Source organism: Excalfactoria chinensis, chromosome 4 (assembly GCF_039878825.1).
Source record: "Excalfactoria chinensis isolate bCotChi1 chromosome 4, bCotChi1.hap2, whole genome shotgun sequence".
In the NCBI taxonomy this organism is placed as follows: Eukaryota; Metazoa; Chordata; class Aves; order Galliformes; family Phasianidae; genus Excalfactoria; species Excalfactoria chinensis.
Genome location: NC_092828.1, coordinates 82,746,181 through 82,767,466, shown reverse-complemented (window position 1 = coordinate 82,767,466; position 21,286 = coordinate 82,746,181). Strand labels below are relative to the sequence as shown.

The following is a 21,286-nucleotide window of genomic DNA, read 5'->3' as shown; positions in this document are numbered from 1 at the left end:
CCAAGGTTCAAACATCCACAGTTTGTTAATTGCTGGCAGTAGAAGGACTGCATTTATTTTATTTTATTTATTTATTTATTTAAATGCCTTGAAATGTGGAATCCCTTCCTAGAATTGCACTGGGGACTAATAAAAACCAGTGCCAGGTTTAATATATGCTATCACACAAATTATCTGGATTAAATACAAGAACTGTGCTCTACCGGAGAGGGGATATTCCCTGCTTAACACCGCTTCTGGGCCACGGAGATCCCAAGACATTGGACCTGCAAATTATGATTCTCTTATGTGTGTGGGAGTGGTTTGGCAAGAGAGCTTGGAAGTGGTCATATTTCCCTGAGCTGGAGAATTAATTGCCATAAAAACTATGGTTTTGTAACCAATAGTTACAGCTGCTGGAAAGATCAGAAGGTATCTGAATAAATCAAATTAACTACCTCCTGTTCCATCCTTATGAGAGCTGAATTTTTCTGGGCAAGATCAGAAACACAGTTCAGCTGACCCCTAACCTCTCCCACCTACAAAACCATGAGGGCGAAACATCCAGAATTACAGTCAGCAAAAACGGGAGAAGGTGGAGGCTGCCTTTCTGGGTGATGTGAGGAGGTGGTTCTCTGCCAAGGAGACGTTCTAGAGGAGAGCAGTGAGGCAGTAGCCTGCCCCGAGAAAGTCTCAGATTCACTGAGGCCACTGGGCTGTGCAGTGTGACCACCCACATTATTGGACAGCCAGTGGTTCCTGTTAAGTGCAACACAAGCTCCACTGTGACTTGCTTGCTCCTCACCCAGACTTTGAAGCTTCTGATGTCCCAAGGCAGAGAGCTCACCTCCCCTCGTAGCTCGTGTTTACCAGCATTTCCCTGTGAAGTTCTGGCCGTTGCTTTACAGAAGAATATTGGAATGGTGATGCATTCCCAGCGCACGCCGGATTTTGCACTGTTTGCTGTCGTGTGCTGGTGATAAATGTCAGCCTTGAGATTAGTCTGAATGTATTCTTCTTTCGTCACTTCTCATTCAGAGGACAAAGACCTCTCTGAGCTGGGGATACTTCTTGGGAAGGGGCTGCGGGTACGACGGGCACTGCTCCTTCAGGAGGTTGCGGTGCTGGACAGCTCCAGCTCGGCCCGGCATTACGGGACCCCCGCGCTGCGCCCCGGCGTGCTCCGCCCCCAAGCACCGACGCTGGAGCTCCCCATGGACCCTCCCTACGCCCAGGGCTTCGGTCCCTCTGCCTGCCTTGTGCTCACACATTCCCTGTCACACGTGTTGCCTCCTGTCTCAATCCCTAGCTGTTGCCTCCTCACCTCCTGTGGTTTCTACCCAGCTGTGATGAGCAGCTCGGAGTAATGAGCACGAAGGGACTGCACGCTGCCACCTCCCCAGGTTACAGTGGTAGCTCCTGTGCTGGGAGTTACATTAAGGCCTCAGAGATAGTCTGCTGGCTATTTGTCCTTCCCACAGGATCTCCTTTCCAAACCCTCCTATTTCCGAACTCCTTTGCAAAGTGGATTTCATGTTCTAGTGTTAATATGAATTGGACCCGAGGCTGGAACAGTTTCCAGTCTTGCCCGTCTCCCTTGCTGCGGCTGAGACCACATGTCTGGGGATATGCTGGGCCTGAGGAGGGGACCCATGCCTTAGTAATGCTGTGTCCCCATACCCAGCCCAGGCTGCTGGGCACATGGAGGAAAGGCGAGAACAGAGCCCTTCCCAACCTGCCCTCTTCTGCCTGATCTGGAATAGCTGTGGTGGCATGGCCAGGATGAGGCCATGCATTGCAGCGGGCTGTGTTCGGTGACATCCCGCTTTTGTCTCCCCACAGGCCAACCCTGCTCCCATTATCGTGAACACAGACTCGCTGGAACAAGGGCTCTCTGTAAGTCTCCTGGTTTTGTTTCAATTCTTATCAATGAACGCTGCGTTTTCTTGGCTCAGATAGGCCTGAAAGGCCCCAGAAAGGTGGCAGAATAGCCTGCTATCTGTGCCACAACCCCACAGCACATCCCAGCCCCAATCCCTGCTGGGGCCATGCTGAGCGGAACCGTGACTGCCAGCAGCTGAGCAGTGTTTGGTGACGGGGAGTGTTTGCAGCCACTGTGCATTTGGTACTCTTGGCTTGCTGTAGAGCTAATCCTCAGCTTGTCACAGAGAGAGTCTGCAAGCTGCTGCAGCCCTTACCAGAATATCTGCAGATCATTCATGCAAGGAACATGGAAGGAGCAGGGTGGCCAGTGTGGATATTTGTTGCACCACTCCCGAAAGGGAGCTCAGTTGTCAGTTTAACAGGGCTTGGTTGGTCTTTGGACTTGAGGTGGATGGATTGCTCCTGTTGGTTGAACTTTCCTTGTAACAAGTTACAGGTGTCAGATGCTGAGCCAAAGCCTCCTGGCACTCAGGAGGAAGTCTATGCTTTCTGTCTCAGCATTGTGGCCCTGAGTCCAGCAGCCTTACACAAGTTGTGGCACGAGAGAGTAGTCCAAGCATCAACCCATCACCACCATACCAGTAAACTGTGTCCCTCAGTGCAGCATCTACCGTGTTCTTGAACGGCTCCAGGAATGATGATTCCAATGATTCCACCACCTCCCTGGCAGCCTGTGCCAGTTCCTCACCACTCTTTTTCCTAATATCCAACCTCATGGAGATCCAGGCTCTGGGGAAAACAAAACTTATAATCTCCCATCAGTTGTTCCAGAGTCAACAAAGGAGCCACAGTGGGGGCTTTCTGTAGAAGGGCACTCTGAAATGGGAAGTCTGGCAGCATGTTCTGTTAGAAGAACAAAAGCTGAAGCCTGTTGGTACAGTAAATGGAAGGGTTAATGTGACATCTTCCAGTCTGTAATTACTTAACTATTCATTGCTTTCCTTAATGATAAACAGATGGATGTGGTTTAGTTCCTTCCTGTTCTAGCTCCATTGATAACGTTGGACTAGCTGCTGGGCTGAATTTGGCCCTGGGTGTTTATTAAGGAGTCTGCTCCACATTTCAGTCCCTCTGCCCACCCACTCACCTCCATCCCCAGGAGCATGTGGCACCCCGTCCTGCTCACTGCCAGGGCTGGTGCTCAGCCTCAGTGCAGGCAATGCTCCTAGGTTGTAAAAATCCAGCAACATTCTCATCAAACTCCTGCTGCTTTGAAGGCACTGCAGTTGAGCTGGGCTCACACGAGCACCTGCTTGCAACCAGTTCACCAATTAGTGTGTTTTGCACACCCAGGAAGCATCAAGAGCACTGTTCCCATGGCAAGCAGTGCTGTCTGTGTCGCAGAGCTGCCTCTCTGAAGCTGAAACCCCTGTGCTGTGTCCCCAGTGCTGCCCAATCCTGGTGCTGAGATTACTGGGGCCACGTTGGAGCTCGGCCATGCTCCCAACTTGTACTGAGCACATGACAGTCCCCTTCGTGTGGTGGCTGCAAGATGTGGGCTCAGAAAGCAGGCAGATATCTCTTCCTGCAGGCTATTCTCCTTGCAGGCTTTTGGGCTGTTTGGGTTGGTTTGAGGAACTCCATTTTAGCCTTCTAAATTTGGCCCTGAATCGCTAGCAAATTGCAAACCGTGTTCCACGTGCGATGGTGCAGTGTTGGCCGGCTGAGCCTGCAGACAGCTTGCAGTAGCACTGGAAGGTGTGCGCGTTTCTGTTTATTCAGTGAGTGTTAACTCTGCAGCCTTCTGTTGATGATTTAAATGTCATCATTTCTAACTGTTTCCCTGCCGCTTAAACATGAAAGAGAAGTGAAAGCTGGAGAGAAGGCCTCTCCTTGAGACTTCAGGTGGGCTTCCTGCATAGGATGGGCTTAGAACAAACACTATGGCTCTACTCTGAAACCAGAGCAGAGGTTGAGTTCATGGTGGAGCTGTGTTGGGAACAGCCTATGAGCCCCACACTCCTGTGAGCAAAGCAAGTGGTACCCAGGGAAATACAAGCAGAGTGGGGTGGGCTCACCCTGCCCCACAATGACCCAGGGACATGGTTCAGTACACCCATGTGAAAGCCTGGATCTGGGCATCACCCAAACAAGCCCCACATGAGAGCCACACGTGCCAGCTCTGCACTGCTTTTAGCAGGGAGTCAGCTCCTGAACTGGGAGGGAGCTTGGCAGAGAGTTGGAAGGGCAATTGGGGCTCTCCGGTGGGTGCCACAGACAGGTTTTGCTGTCAGTGAGTAACTGGTATTCAGTTTTCCTATGCTGGAACACTTGCTTTGTTGGCTTGTTCCCTTGGTTACATGGTATATATTAAGGGCTCCATTTGGTTTCTTTCTGCAATTAACTGGAGTTCTATTGTGCGGATTTGGGAGACGTAATCAGAGCAGGAACTTCACGTCCAGGCTTGGCTGACCTGGCTCATGCAGTGCTGGGCAGGCGCCAACGTTTCCCATTTCATGACACAAAATGCTGCTCAACATTGGCAACCCCAAGACTTTGAGAAGGGTTTGCAATGGGGCCACGTCCTGGGGTGTCCCTGTGTCCCGTGCTGTGGGTCCCTGCCCTGGTGCTTCCCATTGTGGGCGGCTGCCACTCTTTGGGCTGGCTCTGCTGGCTCTCCCCGCGGCTCACAGATTGTCAAAGTTTTCTGCACATCCCCATCCTGTAGGTATGTATGTGCTGTTCCTCTGCGGCCGTGGGTGTGCATATGGCTGTCTGTGTGGCAATAGCATTGAATGCCAAAGCGGAGAGGACAACGTGTGTAGTAGCGGCGGGTGCCAGGAATCTGAGTTGCTGGAAAGCTGGGGGGAGGCAGAGCCACGCACAGAGCCACCAACTGCCTGGGGGCTCAGGCAAGGGAGGTGGGGGGGAGGAAGGTTGGCATGAGTCAGTGTGATGGGGTGAGGAAGAAGAGTGGTGGTGGGGGGTCTTGCAGCCCCCACCCAAGGAGGGCTCATCCTATCTCTACCTGCTCTCTGCTGGTGCCAGCCAAAGGGTTGCAGTATCTGTGCCCCCGGGATGCTTCCACAGCTGTTGATCATAGAATCTTAGAATTGTTTGAGTTGGAAGGGACCCTTACAGGTCATCTGGTCCAACTCAGTGCCTTAACAGCACATCCCAAAGCTTTCTTTTCACCCTTTTGCCCCATCTGAATCTTTCTTGTTTCAAGTTCCTGACTCCTTCTGTCACTCTCAGTGGACACTGTGGTCCTGCAAGGCTCAGGGGCTGACAGTGCTGAGCCCCCACCAGCCTGACATGTCCCAGCAGGTTCCTCTGCAGCCACTGCTTGCATCTGCCTCTCGAATCTGAATTTTCCCTCTGTCAATTCTTTGAGGGTGAACCCACCTCAGTGCCTTCAACCTCCCCTCCTGGCCCATGTGCCCAAGCTGTGATGCCATCTCTCTTCTCCAGGCTCTTTCCATCCTCATTCCTCTTGAAGCGTGGTACCTGCAGTGGGGTTGTGTGTTCCTTCAGCATTCCCAGTGCTCACTACAAACCCGTGGTGTTGCTCTGAGGACTGAGCCCCATTCCTGCTGCCTTGCTACTTCACAGCCTGCTCCCTCATCTCCCAAAAGGACTTCAAGCGTGGGGTTTGAGTCAACCTCTTCCAATTTTAAACATACAATTGTTTTTCAGCATTTCTTTTCTTATATCGAGGTCTGCATAGCTGTTCAGGACCTACTCTGATGACCAGGGGCATGCAGGGGAAGAAAGTGTCCAGATGATGTCTTTGAATCTGCCACCTTCTTCTTCTATGTGTTGGTAGTGATAGGGAAAACAGAAGGTTTGGGCCTGCACCCTTTGTTTGTTATTTCAGAGCCTGCAGCTCTTTTGCTTTTATTGTGGCGCCTGTTTCTCAGCCCCTGCCCTTCACCTCACCACCACATTCCATCACCTTCCCCACGATGGCTGTGGGAGTTCCTTCAGGGCAGGGAGCAGCATGGCAGGCAGCATCCACATGGCCATCCCATGGTGTTTTTCATATTAGGGCACCTTCTGTATACAGCACTCAGCTCCCTTTGTGTCCAACTGATTCAACAGAAGAGATGGTTCTGAGTTCTGTATTAACAAAGCCATGCCACTTGAAGATGTAGGAGTTAGAAGCTACTAGAGCTGTACGTTGTGTTATTACATACGGGCCGTACATAGGGGCCGTAAGCCCCTTCCTTTGCTTTCTTCAGCAGTGAATTCCCGGGGTTAATTACACGCTGGGTAACGAAGGCGTCGTTGCTTTGTGTGGAGCTCCTTTTCACGCCTCGCACATCGAGCTGCTGGAATAAAAGGGCTGAGCTGAAGTGCATTAAAGTCAGCGGGTTTGGGATCGTGCCCAGAGAGAGAAGCAGCGAGTGGTTTGATTCCAGGGCAGGGCTGTGTGACTGTGTTGCTGACAGCACAGGTTGTGGGGTGGATTCTCAGATATCCCGTGTTTTGGGGTGGACTCTCAGTACTGCAGCACCTTGAGATGTGTGCAGCCGTAACGCGCTCTCTCCCTCTCCGCAGGTGAACGGCAGCGATGGGATGTTCAAATACGAGGAGATCGTCCTGGAAAGGGTGAGTCCTCCCCGTGGGCATCTCCCCCAATGCACACAGCGGATGGGCTGGGAGGGCTTTGAGGGGTCCGGCTCTCCTTCCCCCGCAGCACAGGGGTGGGTTCACCGCTCCGCTCCCCCCCCCCCTCACATCCCTCCAGAAGGGAGGAGGAGGGTTTCTTGTTCACACCCTCGCCCCCGCACAGCCGCCAGCGCAAAGCTGGGAGGGGGGGGGGGCTCTTTGTCACTGTCTTTGATGGAAAATGGAGGCAGGAGGAGCTGCGCTGGCGCACAAAGGAAGGGAGGGTAGGGGGGGGTCTGTCTCTCGCCTCCGTGCCCCGGTGCCCCCCCTGCCCCAGTGGATGGCTCTGCCTCGCCTCAGGCACGGAGTGCTGTGATGCTGAGCAATGAGGACAGGTTTTCTGGCAGCCTGGATTGCGGCGGGGTGGGGGGAGCTCCTGGCTGTACCTTCTGCCGTGTTGTTGGGATCCTGGCCACGCAGCAATGACGTTGAAATAACAGGGGTTTTGTGGGGATGGGGCTGGGGATGTGAGCAGAGCGTCGAGCAGGAGCTGTGAGCAGGGTGGGAAAAGATGGAGCAAACTTTGCCCCAATGCATCAGCCCCATGGGGTGAGCACAGAGCTGCGTGGTCTGTCCCTGCACCACCACGTGCCCCATCTCACCCCAAACCCAGGAGCTCCAGCACTGTGCAGGGCCTCCTCCTCGCGCTTGGCTGGCAGCGCAGGGGAAGACGCATCACTCGTCCTCCTGTTCCTTTAGTCATCCCCCTCCTCCCCCCAGCTCTGCATCATGGAGGTGGGTGGACGGAAGGTTATCCGGGGCTGCAGCCTCACCCACCGCTTCCCCATTGTGCCTGACAAAGCGTGCCCAGGGGATGGATGCTTCCTTTCTGGGCTGAGTGCTGCTGCACGCTCCAGGCTGCTGGAGGGGCCAAAGCACTGTGTTTGAGGGATGAGAACCCTCTGTCAGAGCAGTGGGCTCGTCCTTGCTGTAAAGACAAGAGCAACCATGGCAGCATATGGGGAGCTGTCTGCAAAGAAACGTGGCAGTGGGTCAATAGGCAGCACATGTATCTGCTGCAGGTGCCGTCCCTACAGCTCTAGCAGCCCCAGTGCCAGCAAAGAAATCTCTGATCTTGATTTCTTCTAGGTTATCAGAATAGTAACAAATGTCTCCTGAATGATGGCCAGAGCTGGACATGTTGTCAGGAGTCCTCCTTTGGATCCTCTGGTTGGGTACAGCCATCCCAGCCATGGGTCCATGCAGGGCCCCCAAGGTTCCCTACCCTCTGTGGGTGAGCAGCACCTCCAGGCACCCAGGATAGAACTTGGTCTGAGCATGGCTGTGTATGAGAGGCAGGCATGGTAGGATGTGACTAAGTGTCAGCTCTTCCGCATGAGAAAACAAGGCAACAAGCCATCTGATTTCCAAGGCAGGGCAGAAAAAAATAAACAGTAATTGTCTGCTTGCATCAAGCACGGCACTGGGAGCAGCGTCCATAAGTGTGTGTGATGGAGCAGGGTGCTGTGAGCAAGGACCAGGCAGCAGAAGTACCCCTGGTGTTGGGACGCTGCTGGGACATGGCAAGCACTGGGACTCCTTCCTCACAGCAAGGCTTCATCTCTATCCTTACACCTCCCTAGAGCAGATTTGGGCACCAGCACTGCAGGCGTCAGCCTTGGACCATGAGTACATGTAACACCCAGGGGCTCACTGGACATTAAGACCCAGCGTGGTCTTGCTGGAGCCACTGGACTGCCAGCACCTGACCCAAGCCCCTCTTCTCTGCATGGACCATGAGAGTGGTGTCTCCTCCTGGGGAGCTGCCAGCAAAGGGAGGTTTCTCCGCCAAGGACCACCCCCTCGTCCCTCAGCTCAGTCTCTCACAGAGACGTGGTGGTGAGGGAGGTCCTGGCAGCTCCCACGCTCCTGCTCCATCTGTTGGGTGCTCCGCACTGAGCGCCGGGCTGACGAGCACCCATCTTCCTTGGCCACGCAGCCACTGCCTGCACAGCAGCCCAGCCCAGGAGCTCGCTGGGTTTTGGGGACAGCGTGGGACAGACGCCCCGTGTGCTTTCCTGCAGGGTAACTCTGGCCTCGGCTTCAGCATAGCAGGAGGGATCGACAACCCCCACATTCCAGATGATCCCGGCATCTTCATCACCAAAATCATCCCCGGGGGAGCGGCGGCCATGGATGGACGTTTGGGGTGAGTGTGCGGGGCTGGGGATGTCACCGTGCCTCCTGGTCCCACTGCACAGCTCCCAGCCCTGCTCTCTCCCAGCCCTTTCCCCTTGGGCAGGCCCCCTCTCCAAGCGTCCTCCTGCTATCAGCATCCCATCTTCTCTCTGGCTCTTAACCATTGCCGGATCCATCCTTCCCCCTTCTCCAGCATGGGGACTGTCTCCCCCATAGCCTCCACTCCTGAGGAGGAACCTTGCTGTCACCCCACATTTTGTCACTGGCACATCCCAAAGCACAGGATCCATCCAACTCAAGCAGCTCCCCTTGTGCAAGGGTCTGGGTGGCGGAGGTGACCGTGGTGGTACAGGGCTGGCAGTGCTGGGGAGCTCAGGATCACACCATGCCTGTAGGGTAAATGACTGCGTGCTGCGGGTCAACGACGTGGACGTCTCCGAGGTGGTGCACAGCAAAGCAGTGGAGGCCCTGAAGGAAGCGGGCCCTGTGGTGCGGCTCGTGGTGCGGCGCCGGCAGCCCCCGCCAGAGACCATCATGGAGGTCAACCTGATGAAGGGACCCAAAGGTGAGCAACAGGAGCTGTGGCAGGGGGTCCCCTTGGTTTGGGGGCATTGTGGGGCGGGATGCTGTGGGATAGGATGCTACATGGGGGGGCGCTGTGGGTGCAGGGTGTGAGGTAGCCCCGCATCAAAGCTCACAGTGAGAAGGTGTCCCATTGCCCAGGGTTGGCAGCGGGGTTGGCTGCATCCAACCATCCCTCCTCTCTCCCCTCCCCTCCTGCTCATCCCCAGGACTGGGCTTCAGCATCGCAGGGGGCATTGGGAACCAACACATCCCTGGGGACAACAGCATCTACATCACCAAGATCATCGAGGGAGGTGCTGCCCAGAAGGACGGGCGCCTGCAGATCGGAGACCGGCTGCTGGCGGTGAGCCCCAACCCTCACCTCCACGCTTCTCCCCTGGCCCCTTTCCCAGCATCTCAACCAGGATGGGTCTGACAGCATCTTACTGTCCCTTTGCCCTGTGGCAGGTGAATAACACCAACCTGCAGGACGTGCGGCACGAGGAGGCAGTGGCTGCGTTGAAGAACACCTCTGACATGGTGTACCTGAAAGTGGCCAAGCCTGGCAGCCTGCACCTCAACGACATGTACGCGCCCCCCGACTACGCCAGCAGTACGTAGGCAGCAGCTCTGCACTGCAGGAATGGGGGGTTCCATAGAGGGGATGGGGATGGTACATGCCAGAGCTGGGCTGGGCTCCATGTCTACACTGAGGCCAAGTCCTGCTCCTGATGCCCATTTCCTCTCTTTGCAGCCTTTTCAGCCTTGGCTGACAACCACATAAGCCATAACTCCAGTCTGGGCTACTTGGGTGGTGTGGAGAGCAAGCCTGCGTACCCCGTCCCCCCACAAGTGACCCCATCCAGGTATTCGCCCATCCCTCGGCACATGATCGGGGATGAAGACTTCACCAGGTGAGAACTGCAAATGGGCATCCCCATCCCTGCCCCTTCGCTTTCCCTTTCTCTCTCTGACCCTGTCCCTGCATCCTGTCATGTGCTATAAAAGCTTCCAGTTCTGGGCTCCATGCAGGGAGGGGAGGGGCTGGGGGGGGGTCGCAACTCTTGGTAGTGCTGTACCTCCTCTTGCTGTGCTCACTGATGCCAGAACAGCTGTACCGGGGCCAGGGCTGAATGCTATGTGCTCAGGACGGATGCTCAGGTCAGGAGCAGGGCTGGCTCTGCTTTATGAGCAAGGCTGCCACATGGCATCGGAGTTGCTGCAGCCTCATCAGAGCTGGGATGACCCCATTCTGTGGTGTTTTTGGATCCCAGAGCAGGAGGTAGAACCCCAGCCATCACATCCACCTCATTGATTTCTCATCTCCTGGTGCTCAGCTGGACCCTGATGCATGCTGTGACCTCTCTGGATGCAGCTATTCATGTGCTGCCGGGGCACCACGGGAGGATGCAGTGCTGTAGGAGCTCCGCTTTCTCCATGTGCATTGCACTGCCAAAGGAACTGATTCCCAGTGCCACCACTCCATCTGTCCCTCCTTGGGGACCCCTGATCCCATTGGATTCCAGGTGCACTGGTGCCCTTCTTTATGGGCCAGAAAGGGATAAGAGCATCCTGACACCTGGAGTGTGGTGGGCACAGTGCAGCAGGAGCTGGCGGCTGCTAGAGGATGGTGCTGCCCTGCCAGGACCCCACTGCTGCTGAGCTGCTCCCCACTGCAGCCTCCTTCCCTGCTGTGAGCATGGACTGCTCAGAACAGAATCCCAGCATATCCTGAGTCAGAATGGACCCACAAGGATCATCAGTCCAATTAGAGGCTGCATAGAGGAACCCCAGATTTCAAACCCTGTGTGCACTGCTCAGGTCAAGGTGTCAGTGCCACAGTGTCCAGGATTCATCTGCAGGAACCTGCCCAGCATGTCTGGAGCACATACTGTGACTGGGAGCTGAGATGAGAGATTCACCTGGCTGGGGCTTTGTTTCCTCTCCTGCAGCATCTCTACCTTCACTGCTGGGCTCCAGCAGCAGGCACTGCTCACACCGAGCCAGCTCTCAGGCAGCAGCAAAGCAAGGATGCGGGGCTCAGCAGCAGGGCTGAGTACTGGTGGCAACCCCGGGATGTGGCTGAGCCTCCATGGAACCCAGCCATCCCAGTGGGCTTTCCCCAGTCCTCTCCAGTCCCTGCACACCCCAATCTGAGCCTTGAGCTCTGCTGAGCTCAGTATCTTCTGAAGGTCACAGGGGTCGGCCCCTGCCCCATCAGCAATGCACAGCTGCAGGGCTGAGTGGTTCTGGAAGGAGAGGTGGCCCCAGTGCAGCGGGGGGCAGGAAGGGGTTAAGCCCACAGGGTCTAACAGGCGCCGGAGTGTCCGTCCTCTGTGCTTCCATAAAAATCCCGGCGGTGGGCATGGCACTGGGAAGCCGAGTGCCCCACGGCCACGCCGGGTGGGAGCAGAGGACACAGCACGGGGTGAGAGCTTGGGGAGCTCCTGCCCTGAGCCGCAATGTTCACCGTCAACGTCTCCTCCTCCATGTCCTACCGGGGACAGCCGTCCCCTTCCAGGCAGCGGCAGGGCCACGGGAGCAAGTGTGAGCCGAGGTACGGTACGGGGCCAAGGCACGGGGCAAGGAGCTGAGAGGAGAGCTGGGAGGGTCTGGCAGGGCGTCCGTCTGTCCGAATGTCCGTCTTCTGCTTTCCACGTTCCTTATAAGGTGACAGCCCGAGCTGTCCAAGCAGCGCTGAGCCCATCGGGACACCCAGCCCGGTGCGTCCAGTGCATCCACCCCGCACCGACAGCCGCGGTGCCGGGCCGGCCGGCCGGTCCGATGGAGCAGGGAGCTGCTGTCTGTCTTTCTGATGGCAATGATTTATTTTTTTCCTAGCTGAAAATCAGTGCCGGGTGGCTGCGGGGCCGGGCGGCCTTTGTGCCAGCGCCTGCCTATTGTCTGAGCTGCACCAGAATTAAGTCACCACTGAAACATCCGGGGCTGCTCGTTTGCCACGCAGGGCTGCGCTGTGCCCGTCCTGTGTGCAGCGAGGGGTGCGCTCACCCCGTGCTGGCATCGTCCCCGGTGTCTCCACGTGCTCTCCCACCGCCGTGTGCCGCGTCCACAGCCCTCCGTCCCCATCTGTGCTCCACCTCGTGTCACCCCGAGCCCCTCCCGTGTCCCCGTCATCGCGAGCGGCCCAGCCATCACGTCCCTTTGTCTGTCCCCGCAGAGAGCCGCGCAAAATCATCCTGCACAAAGGCTCCACCGGCCTGGGCTTCAACATCGTCGGGGGTGAAGATGGAGAGGGCATCTTCGTGTCCTTCATCCTGGCCGGAGGCCCGGCAGACCTCAGCGGGGAGCTGCGGAGGGGAGACCGCATCCTGTCGGTGAGCCGCGGGGGCGGAGCTGCCCCGGTCGGTGCGGCGGGGCCGGGCGGGGTGCGGGGCTGCGGGCGCTGAGCCCACGCACGACTCTGTCCCCGCAGGTGAACGGCGTGAACCTCCGTAACGCCACCCACGAGCAGGCGGCGGCGGCGCTGAAGCGGGCGGGGCAGTCGGTGACCATCATCGCGCAGTACCGGCCCGAAGGTACCGGGGGGAGGGGAGGGTGGGCGGAGCCTAGTATGCAAATGAAGCGTCGTGGGCGTGGCCAGTGTAAATAAGGGGGTGGCGCGCTGTATGCAAAGAGGGGCGGGGCTCCGCGCGTGGACGAGGGGGGCGGGGCGGCGACTGGCGCGCGGAGAGAGCGGCCGAAGGGGGCGGCCCGGCGAGGCGCCGATTGGCTTAGAGACGGGCCGGGAGGCGGTGCCCGGCGGGAAGCGCGGGCGGTGATTGGGCGGCGCGACGGGGGGCGGGGCGACGGCGTCCCGCCGGCCGTGCCTGCGCGGCTTTGTGTGCGGGCCGGGCGGCTCAGGGGCTGCTGCCGGGGGCGCCGCCGCCTCCCACCGCGCCGACCTGCAGGTGAGCGGGGCCGAGCGGCCCCCGCACGTAGCCCGGTTATCGCCTCCTCTCCGCCCGGCTCGCTCTGCCGGGAGCGGGGCCGGCGGGGAGGCTGGGCCCCGCCGGGAGGGGATCGGCTCCGGTGGGGTTGCGGTCGGGATCTCTCCAGCTCTCGGCCCTGCGGCCTGCAAGAGAGAGCGGGGCCGCCTCCCGTGTGCCGCTCCTCCGGTGCGCGGTGCGGGCCGGGCCTTGGGGGGCCGTCGGCGAGGCTGCGAGCATCCCCGGGCCGCGCTCCGAGCAGCGTGCGGGCAGCAGCCCGGCATTACCCTGACAACAACGCTTCATTAGCGCCGGCCTCTAATTCACCCGGCGGAGGCGTCGCTGCTGCCGGGAGCCGCCCGCCCGGGGCACGGAACGGGTGGGGAGAAGCCCTGGAGAGCGCGGAGCCGCTCCGTGCCCGCGGCGGACAAAGAGCTGCGCCCGGCTGGTCCAGCACCGCGCCGAGCCCCGGAGCCGCGTGTGGCTGCGCTTTGTGCCCCCACGTCCCATCCCGGCCGAGCGGGGCCCTCCGGAGCCGTTAGTGGCACTCGGAGCTGCGCTGTGGGTGTGGTTTTGTTTGTTTGCTTTCTGTTGGTGCTGTGTTCTGCTCGGCGTTTGCGTTTGGTTGGGTTTTTTTTTCCTCCCTCTTTCCAGGAAGCGTTTCACGTTCTCGTATTTCTGGCCCCGTTTGGCGGAGGTGCCGACCAGAGCCGTTTCCAAATGTCAGATGGGACAAGTTGTTTGGAAAGCACTCTGGAATCGGGCTGAGCTGACGGTGCTTTGCAGCTGCTGCTTCCTGGGGCACTGTTGTGCTGTGCGGCAGCTCCCGGTATCTGGGTGCTACTGCAGTGATGTGGGGCTGCAGACCCCCACTGGCTGCTGCGTGGCTCTTGCAGGTTCAACGTAGCGTGCTCCAGCGGTGATCTGGTTTAGCCCCACCTCCGTGCAGCTGTGAGGCTGCTTGCATCAGTTTGGGGTGTGAGGGCCCTCCCAGTTGGGCTCTGTGAGCACAGGGGAGCAAGGTGGCAAAGGAAGCATGGAGCTGGGGAAGGGGCAGCACTGGGAGCTGCAGCCTCTGTGCCTGGCGCTGACCCAGAGCTGCAGCGAGGCTGCTCCATTCCACGCTGCTCTGGGCTGTCTGTAAGGTCCTTTCCTTCTGAGTGTGTCTCCCTGTGGACTTTGCTGTTAGCACTATTGCTTGGGTTTGGCAGTTCCACCTCCTGAAGTGGAGTAAAGCTGTGATATCCTTTGCTAAACCCAGTATGGTCACGTAGCGTGCTGCTGGAAGGGGCCTGCGGAGACCTCACTGCGACTTCCAGGAGTTGCAGTGCTTGCTTTTGTCTGCGTGCTTTGACACAGCTCAGCTCAGAGCATGCTCACTGTGTGCTCACAGTGAAAGGCAAGCCGTGGAGCTCACCATGGGGTCTGCATGGGCTGCAGCTGGAGGGTCTCTGGGATGCGCTCGTGGCTGCATCCAGCCTGGCCCATGCAGGTGGTTCCTGCACCTAAAGCAGCACGTGTGCACCAGGCATTGTGTGTGCTTAGGGATTGCTCTCTGCTGCTCTCTAACAGCTCTTTCCCCCCTTGCATTCTTTGCAGAGCAGCTGCGCAGGGATCAGGGCCAGAGCCCTGTGTGGGGTGGCGGGCAGCGGCCCCAACTGCGCTTCAGCTCTGCTGCTGCACACCGACTCCATTTGCTGGGTTTGTTTGCCATAGAAACAGCAGCTCTGCAGGGAAATGAGCTCGGGGATGGCAGCGAGCATTGGCCCGGGTGGAAGCAAAGCCAGCTCTATTGAAAACAGGATGTGTTTTCCTCTGTGAGGGCAGAGGGAGCAGCGGACAATGGCCCTGTGGATGTCTAATCCCAGAGCTTTGCAACCTGGGCAGCCCAAATCCCTTTGGGCTTTCTCATGGAAGAATGCAGAGGCCAAAGGTTCCTCTGGGGTGAGATGGGGGCTGCTCTGTGCCCTGTGGGCTCAGGGCCCTCCCCGGGAGCACCTGCACGGGGCAGCCCTGGATCGGGGGCGGACATAAGAGTGCTGTGTCACATTGTCAGCTTGCAAGGTGGTGAGAACAAAGTGCTGCTCCTGCTGGCGTCAGGTCCTCTTGCAACAAGAGGAGTGAGTTCACCTGTTGCATATTTTCGGGGTTGATAAGGGTGTCCTGAACGCATCCAGTGCCCGGGTGCTGTGGGAGTGCCAGAGGTGGGGATTAGCAAAGAGCTGCTGATGTTCACCTCCCTGCTGTACAGCGGGCGTGCTTCCTAGGTGAGGTTCTGCCACACAGCAGCTCTGCTTCCAGGATGCAGAGGCAAAGTGGATAGGAGCCAGTGGGCAGAGATAGAAGCGCTGCTTGCTGGAGGTTATCTGCTGATAATTGTTGGGGTGGCTGTTCCAGCATGCTGATAAGGGGGGCCTGTTTGCAGCTGAGTGCTCACTCCTAGGGTAACCTTGCAGGAAGGCTCCAGCTGTGCTTTCAAAACTCGATGTTGGCAGCGCCTGCTGGCATTGGGGGGGGTTCCTGCATCCCGTTAGATTGCAGTCTGTGCTACTCAGGGTGCTCAGCATTGCAGCTTGCTTGCTTGCTTTCTGCTGAGGGGAAGCCTTTGAGCAGCACGCAGCGTGTCAGGGAAGGTGGCAGCCCCATCTGTGACACCGTGCAGGACACGGCTCAGTTCAGGAGCCCCAGCAATGAGCTGCACCTCCCCCTGCCTCCACAGGAGCATTCTTCACAGCAGCTTCTCTATAAGATCCAGGCAATTGCACCCTGTGTATGAACTTTCATGTCATGGAGTGTTGCCCGTGAGATTTTAACATGCCTCTGAGCATCTGCACTACGGTGCTGACTTACATTATGTGAACCCATCTGCTTCCTTTCTCTCCCCCTGCCCTGGGCTGCCTGAATCTTACAGTGTGAGCGTTATGGGGAGAAGCAGCAGCACGGGTGGATGTAATGCTTCCTATGGGGCACAGCAAGTTCAGCAGGTAGATGGACCAGGAGAGCATGGGTGGCCCTGAGCCACGCAGAGCAGCCCCTCTCTGATTGCAGGGCGAGCTGCTGTCTGAGAGCTGCAAAGAGGAAACCTGGCTTGCTTAACCCTTCTGGTTGAACACCCTGCGAGGCGAGCACAGCAGCAGGCAGCCTGCAGATGGCTCGTCAAGCTGTCCCACACGCAGGTTCACATTGCACTGCATATGCTGGCGTTTGGGGTTTGAAGCAAACCAGCAGAGCAGGCTTCAGAGGCTGGGGCTGCAGCTCAGCTCCTCTGTGCGGCTGCAGAGTTTTTGTGTGCAGGTTTAGGGTTTGTGGTATATCTTTCTTTTTCTTTAGTAAAAATGCAGCAGTTCTGTACCAAAGGCGAATCCTTAACCTGCTCTGGCTGCACAGTTTAGAGCTCCATAGCCAGGAAATGCCGACCCATAGTTGCTTAACCCCAGCCCCATGAGTGTCTGCACTGAAGGAACAGTCCCTGTGCATGGTTAAGGGCTTTCAAACGCAGCTTGCTGTGCACCAGGATGTGGGATGTAACTACAGTGTGTGTACGCAGGACAGAATCGGTGAGCCCAGGTGCTTGGTGTGAGTCATGGCACTGCTGGGGGCTTTCAGAACCAAAAGTTTTCCATAGATCTCCGAGCCTGGGAAGTCTTTGGCAGCTCCTTTCCTGTCTACCTTGGCTGAGCGGGGCCGCTGCCTCCGCCCTGTGCTCTGGGACCGACCTTTACACCCAGCTGAAGGTCGCAGCGGCACAGAGGGAGGAGCTGCAGGTGGTGGCAGCTCCCGTCCTGCTGCTGCCGGAGGTGCTGGTGGCTTCTGAAGGGTCTTGCGCTGCTTGGGATGTAGGTGAGGCCAGGTGAATTCCTCCTCTCCCTTCCTAAGGCCGTGCTCTGTCCCCTATCCCAAGGCACGGGCAGGCTGGGGGCTGCCAGCGAGCTGTGGGCCGTGCTGCACGGCCATGCTGTGTTGTTGGCCTGCAGCTGATGGTCCCCTGTGAGCTCTCACTCTTTCTGCATCTTTTATTTAAGCTCTCTGCAAGGTGACCTCAGCCTTGGGACAGGAGTGTGCGGGGCAGCTGCCAGCCCTCCTTGTTTGTGTATGAGGAAGGATGGGCTCGTGGGCAAGATGCCCTGTGGGCAGGCTGCGGCTGCCTCTCTTGGTGCTTCCGGGGTTCATCTGGTTGGTGGCAGAGACCTGGGGGCGACCCCTGCCTGCACTGACCCTCTGTCTCCTCACAGAGTACAGCCGCTTCGAGTCCAAGATCCACGACTTGAGAGAGCAGATGATGAACAGCAGCATGAGCTCTGGCTCCGGCTCGCTTCGGACAAGTGAGAAGAGATCCCTCTATGTCCGGTAAGACTCATCCCATCTCTCTGTCAGTGCCGTCTCCAGACTTGAGGTCACTTGCTGCCTGCAGAGATCAAGGAGGAGGAGGAGGTCACTTTCCTCCTGAGGGAGGGGCTGTTGGGCGCGTGCAACCATGCGGGACCCACTCCAGTTTTGCCACAGTTCTGGCCAGGAGACCCATCCTAAGTGCACATGCAAGGGCTGTGGGAGGCGGGTGCTCACAGGGTGCACCTTCCAGGAGCTGCCTGTGCTGCTTCTGGGTGTGCCCGGCACTTGGGAACGAGGAAGGAGAATGTGTCAGTGCAGCCTCACAGATGAGCAACTCATCCCTGGGCAGGTGCACCCACAGCAGCCAGGATTGCTTCCTTGCACCTGTGGGTGGACATTGCGCCTTTGTGAGGATGTGCTGCCCTGCTGCTACAAGGGGAGGACGGCGAGCTTTATAAATAAGGCATGGAGCTTGGAGAGTGCAGCAGTGGGTTTTGCACTCCTTCAGGGCTGAGTGCTCTTCACTTAAATACCTTTTAAACAGGCGGCTGTGCAGAGAGCTGGGCTGTGCTGCAGCCAGGCAGCTGCATCCCAAGGTGAGCTGCTGGGGATGGAGAGGCCCAAGGGAGGATGCAGGCAGCACTGCCCGCTCTGCACTAACTGGCTTCTCTGTTGCCGCTCGTGCAGCGAGATCTGGCTGGAGGGGAGATGAGCTCTTAGGAGGATTATGGCTTTGATCCCGAGTTGCGCTTTTGGTTCAGAGCCAGGCACGGAGCAGGCAGGGGTTAAGCAGCCACACGGTGCTGGCTCCGTGACTGCTTGGTGCCCCCCGCCCTGCTGGCCGCTGCCCCTGCCACCCCCTGGCTGGCTGCAGTGTCTGCTTTTTGCAGTGAGAAGCAACGCGGTGGCAGCTAATGAGCGATTGAAATTTGCTTATTAAAATCAGCCTGCAACTCCTCACCTTGGGTTGCGGGTTGGGGTTGGCAGAAGCAAGGGATGCTTCTCTTTCCCTGCAGGGAGGAAGGTTGAGAGCTGAGGCTGCGTGTCTTGCAGCAGGGCTGTGCTGTGTAGGAGGGTTTGGGGGCTCAGGGTCCCCATGCCCAGACAGACGTGGGGCAGAGCCATGTTATGTTCCCGCAGCTCACGGTTTCACGAGGCTCTGCTGGATTTGCCATCTGCTGCCCCGCTGACACCCTCACCCGTGAGCGTGTGAGAGCTGCCCCAGCCCTTCTGGGCGGGGTGGTTTCGAGCACAGGTTGCCTGAAACCGGCTGAGCTGCTGCCTTGTGGACAGGACATCAATTATGGGACGTGCTACCGAACTGCTCGAGTCAGCACCGCCAGCACCGCCAGGCCGTGGGGTGCACAGGGCGGCGTGGGGCCCAGTGCTCACAGCCCACCTGGGCAGGGCAGCTTCCCAGCACTCAGCAGGGCAAAGTCCACCAGCAGCTGGGCCGGGCAGGGGCTGGGACGGCTTAGTGCTGGCTCTGGGAGCAGGCCTGGCACTGCTCCGCTGCTCTGCAGCCAGCTTGCTGCTCCTGCAGGGGATGGGGCTGAGTGGAGAAGGGCTGTGCCTCGCAGGGCTGCTGTTTGGCTCCAGCAGGCCGGCTTCTCATCCAGCAGCGCTGAGTTCCCCATGCAGGCACTGAGGGGAGCCTGGCCAGCAGGCACCCTGCAGCTGGGAGCAGGCCGTGGGGCTGAGAGTGCTGCTGGCTCTGGAACCTGCCCGGCCGGTTCTCTGCTCTTTCCTTCCTGCTAATTGCACTCTCCTCATTCCTAATGGCGCTGGTCTGGCTGGGGCGTGCCAGCCACGCACGCAGCCTTATCTTTTGGCAGGGAGCAGAGGTGCCTGGCAGGGCTGCTTGCCTCCAGCTGAAGGGCCCCGCGGTGCTGCACTGCTGCTGCCACGTGCTGTGCTCGGGGCCATGCGTGTTTCTGTTCTCCTGTGGGGCCAAGCACTGGAGCCTCCCAGCAATGGCCCTGAATAAGCTGGGGAAAGCAGAGCGAGCTGTTGGCTGGGTGAACCTCAGGGCTGCATCAATTTATCAGGCCTCAGCACAGAGGGCTCCCTGTCCTTCTGGTCCAGGAGCTGCTTGGGTCACCGTGCTTAAAGAAGGATGTGACCCAAGAAGAGCACATGCAGCTCTCTGCTTAGTGCTCCATCGCTCATCCGTGTCCCGGTTGAAGCCAGCACAGGGCTACTGCAGGAGCTGGTTCTGTGCCTGAGCCTGGCCAGGCCCTTCATTTCAGCCCTGTGGCTGAGATCTGGCACCTGAGCTCACCATCCTGGTGCAGGCAGGTGCTGGTGCCCGGGAGGCAGAAGGTGGTGATGCTGAGTCCTAGGGTGCTCACAGGGGACAGTTCCTGTGATCTGACGGTTCTCTCTGGTCTGGAAGATGAGCTGGTGCTTTGCAGTCTGCACACTGACACTGCTGCCAGAAATGAGGACCTGCAGGTAGATCTTGGCTGCTTAGTCAAAAGCAGATCACTCTATAGCTGTTCCTGCAGCAGCTCAGCATGGGGTTATAATTTAGCCAGTCAGGATGAGTAGGATAAAACTGGGAGGAACTGGGAACAGCGGCAGCTTTCACAACAGTGCAAGAATTGGTGCTGCTCTTCTGCTTCCCAGGAGAGGGGAGCCCCAGCTTACCTGGAGCCTCCGCAGGGAGGGAGACCTATGCTGGCCGTCAGCTGCCGTGCTGGCTGGGGAGAAGGTTCTTAGTAAATGTAGCAGAGAAGCAATTTTTGAGAGTCAGCTTGCTCTGCAGGAGGCTGGTGTGCTTTGCCTGTTGCTTTTACTATTTATGGAGCCACGGTTAAAAGGATTCAGCTTGACAATCAGTGTGACTTGTTCTGTGTTGCTTCAGACCCCCTCGGGGTTCCTCATAGTGGAAGGAGGTGATGAGCAGGGCAGAGGGTGGTGTTATTATGGCTTTCCTCTTCTTTTCTGCCTGGATGAGGCCGGCAGCTGGCTGAGAAGTGCTCACCGTGCCCCCACACTCTGCCTGGGGGGAGAGTGGGGCTGACCTCATGGGAGTGAAAATGGGGCTCCCAGTTGTGCTGCCACTAACAGTGCTCTGAATGGCTGCTCATCTGTTCCCATGTGTTGCCGATGGATGTGGAATGGAAAACAGGTCTGGTTTGAGATCTGACATTGGTAGAATGGAGGCCCCTGAAAGCAGCTTGTGGCAAAGGGCTGCAGTGCAGGCGGGCGATAAGGCTCCAGTCGCTTGCACAGGAAGAGCATTAGTGCTTCTCTTCCTTAGTTTAAAAAATAATCATCTTTTCTGCAGCTGGGTAATTTAATATTGGAGACGAAGCTCTTGTACTGTAACTAAATAAACTGTTCTTAGGGGAAGCAATTAAAAATCTGGGATAGTTGTAGAATCAGGTAAGCGCTGAGTTGCACTCATAACTCACAGACCTCCGGAATAAAATACCTCTGCACGTAAACAAGAGCGAAGGCTGTGCGTGCCCTGCAGCCCATTGGCATGACTTCCTCCAGCAGCAGGGTACAGTCACCTCCTGGCCATCTCACACCCTCCTTGGTCACGGCACAGGGCAGGCTCTCCGTTCCTTGCTGCAGGGCAGTCTGCTGGCCCACGGGTGCTGGGTCTCACCCTCTGAACAGATGAGCTGGATTTTCCCTCTTGTGCTGCTTTCCTGATTGGCAGAGGGGAGGGAAACCTTGGGGTCCCATTTACGACCTGTTATATTTTCGAGGCTGCTGAACCTGTTATATATTCTTGTTTGGCTGCTTTCTGACCACAGCCTTCTTGAGCATCTGTGTGGTTT

The 21,286-nt window shown here is 57.7% G+C and overlaps 1 protein-coding gene across 6 annotated transcripts in view; it reads left to right on the top strand.

Moving 5' to 3' along the window:
* The window catches only part of DLG3 (discs large MAGUK scaffold protein 3), a 43,149-nt gene that overhangs the window by 10,371 nt on the left and 11,492 nt on the right, over nucleotides 1-21,286 (top strand). For 2 of the 6 annotated variants that reach the window (XM_072336539.1, XM_072336540.1), the window contains exons 2-11: nucleotides 1,822-1,875; nucleotides 6,424-6,474; nucleotides 8,559-8,683; nucleotides 9,069-9,238; nucleotides 9,465-9,601; nucleotides 9,706-9,850; nucleotides 9,992-10,151; nucleotides 12,416-12,572; nucleotides 12,671-12,773; nucleotides 17,396-17,510. In XM_072336539.1, the coding sequence (XP_072192640.1) occupies nucleotides 1,822-1,875; nucleotides 6,424-6,474; nucleotides 8,559-8,683; nucleotides 9,069-9,238; nucleotides 9,465-9,601; nucleotides 9,706-9,850; nucleotides 9,992-10,151; nucleotides 12,416-12,572; nucleotides 12,671-12,773; nucleotides 17,396-17,510 (1,217 nt within the window). Of the gene's footprint in view, nucleotides 1-1,821; nucleotides 1,876-6,258; nucleotides 6,320-6,423; nucleotides 6,475-8,558; nucleotides 8,684-9,068; nucleotides 9,239-9,464; nucleotides 9,602-9,705; nucleotides 9,851-9,991; nucleotides 10,152-12,415; nucleotides 12,573-12,670; nucleotides 12,774-13,016; nucleotides 13,146-17,395; nucleotides 17,511-21,286 lie in introns of those variants that run through there. The other 4 variants (XM_072336541.1, XM_072336542.1, XM_072336543.1 and 1 more) reach the window with 3 other exon arrangements.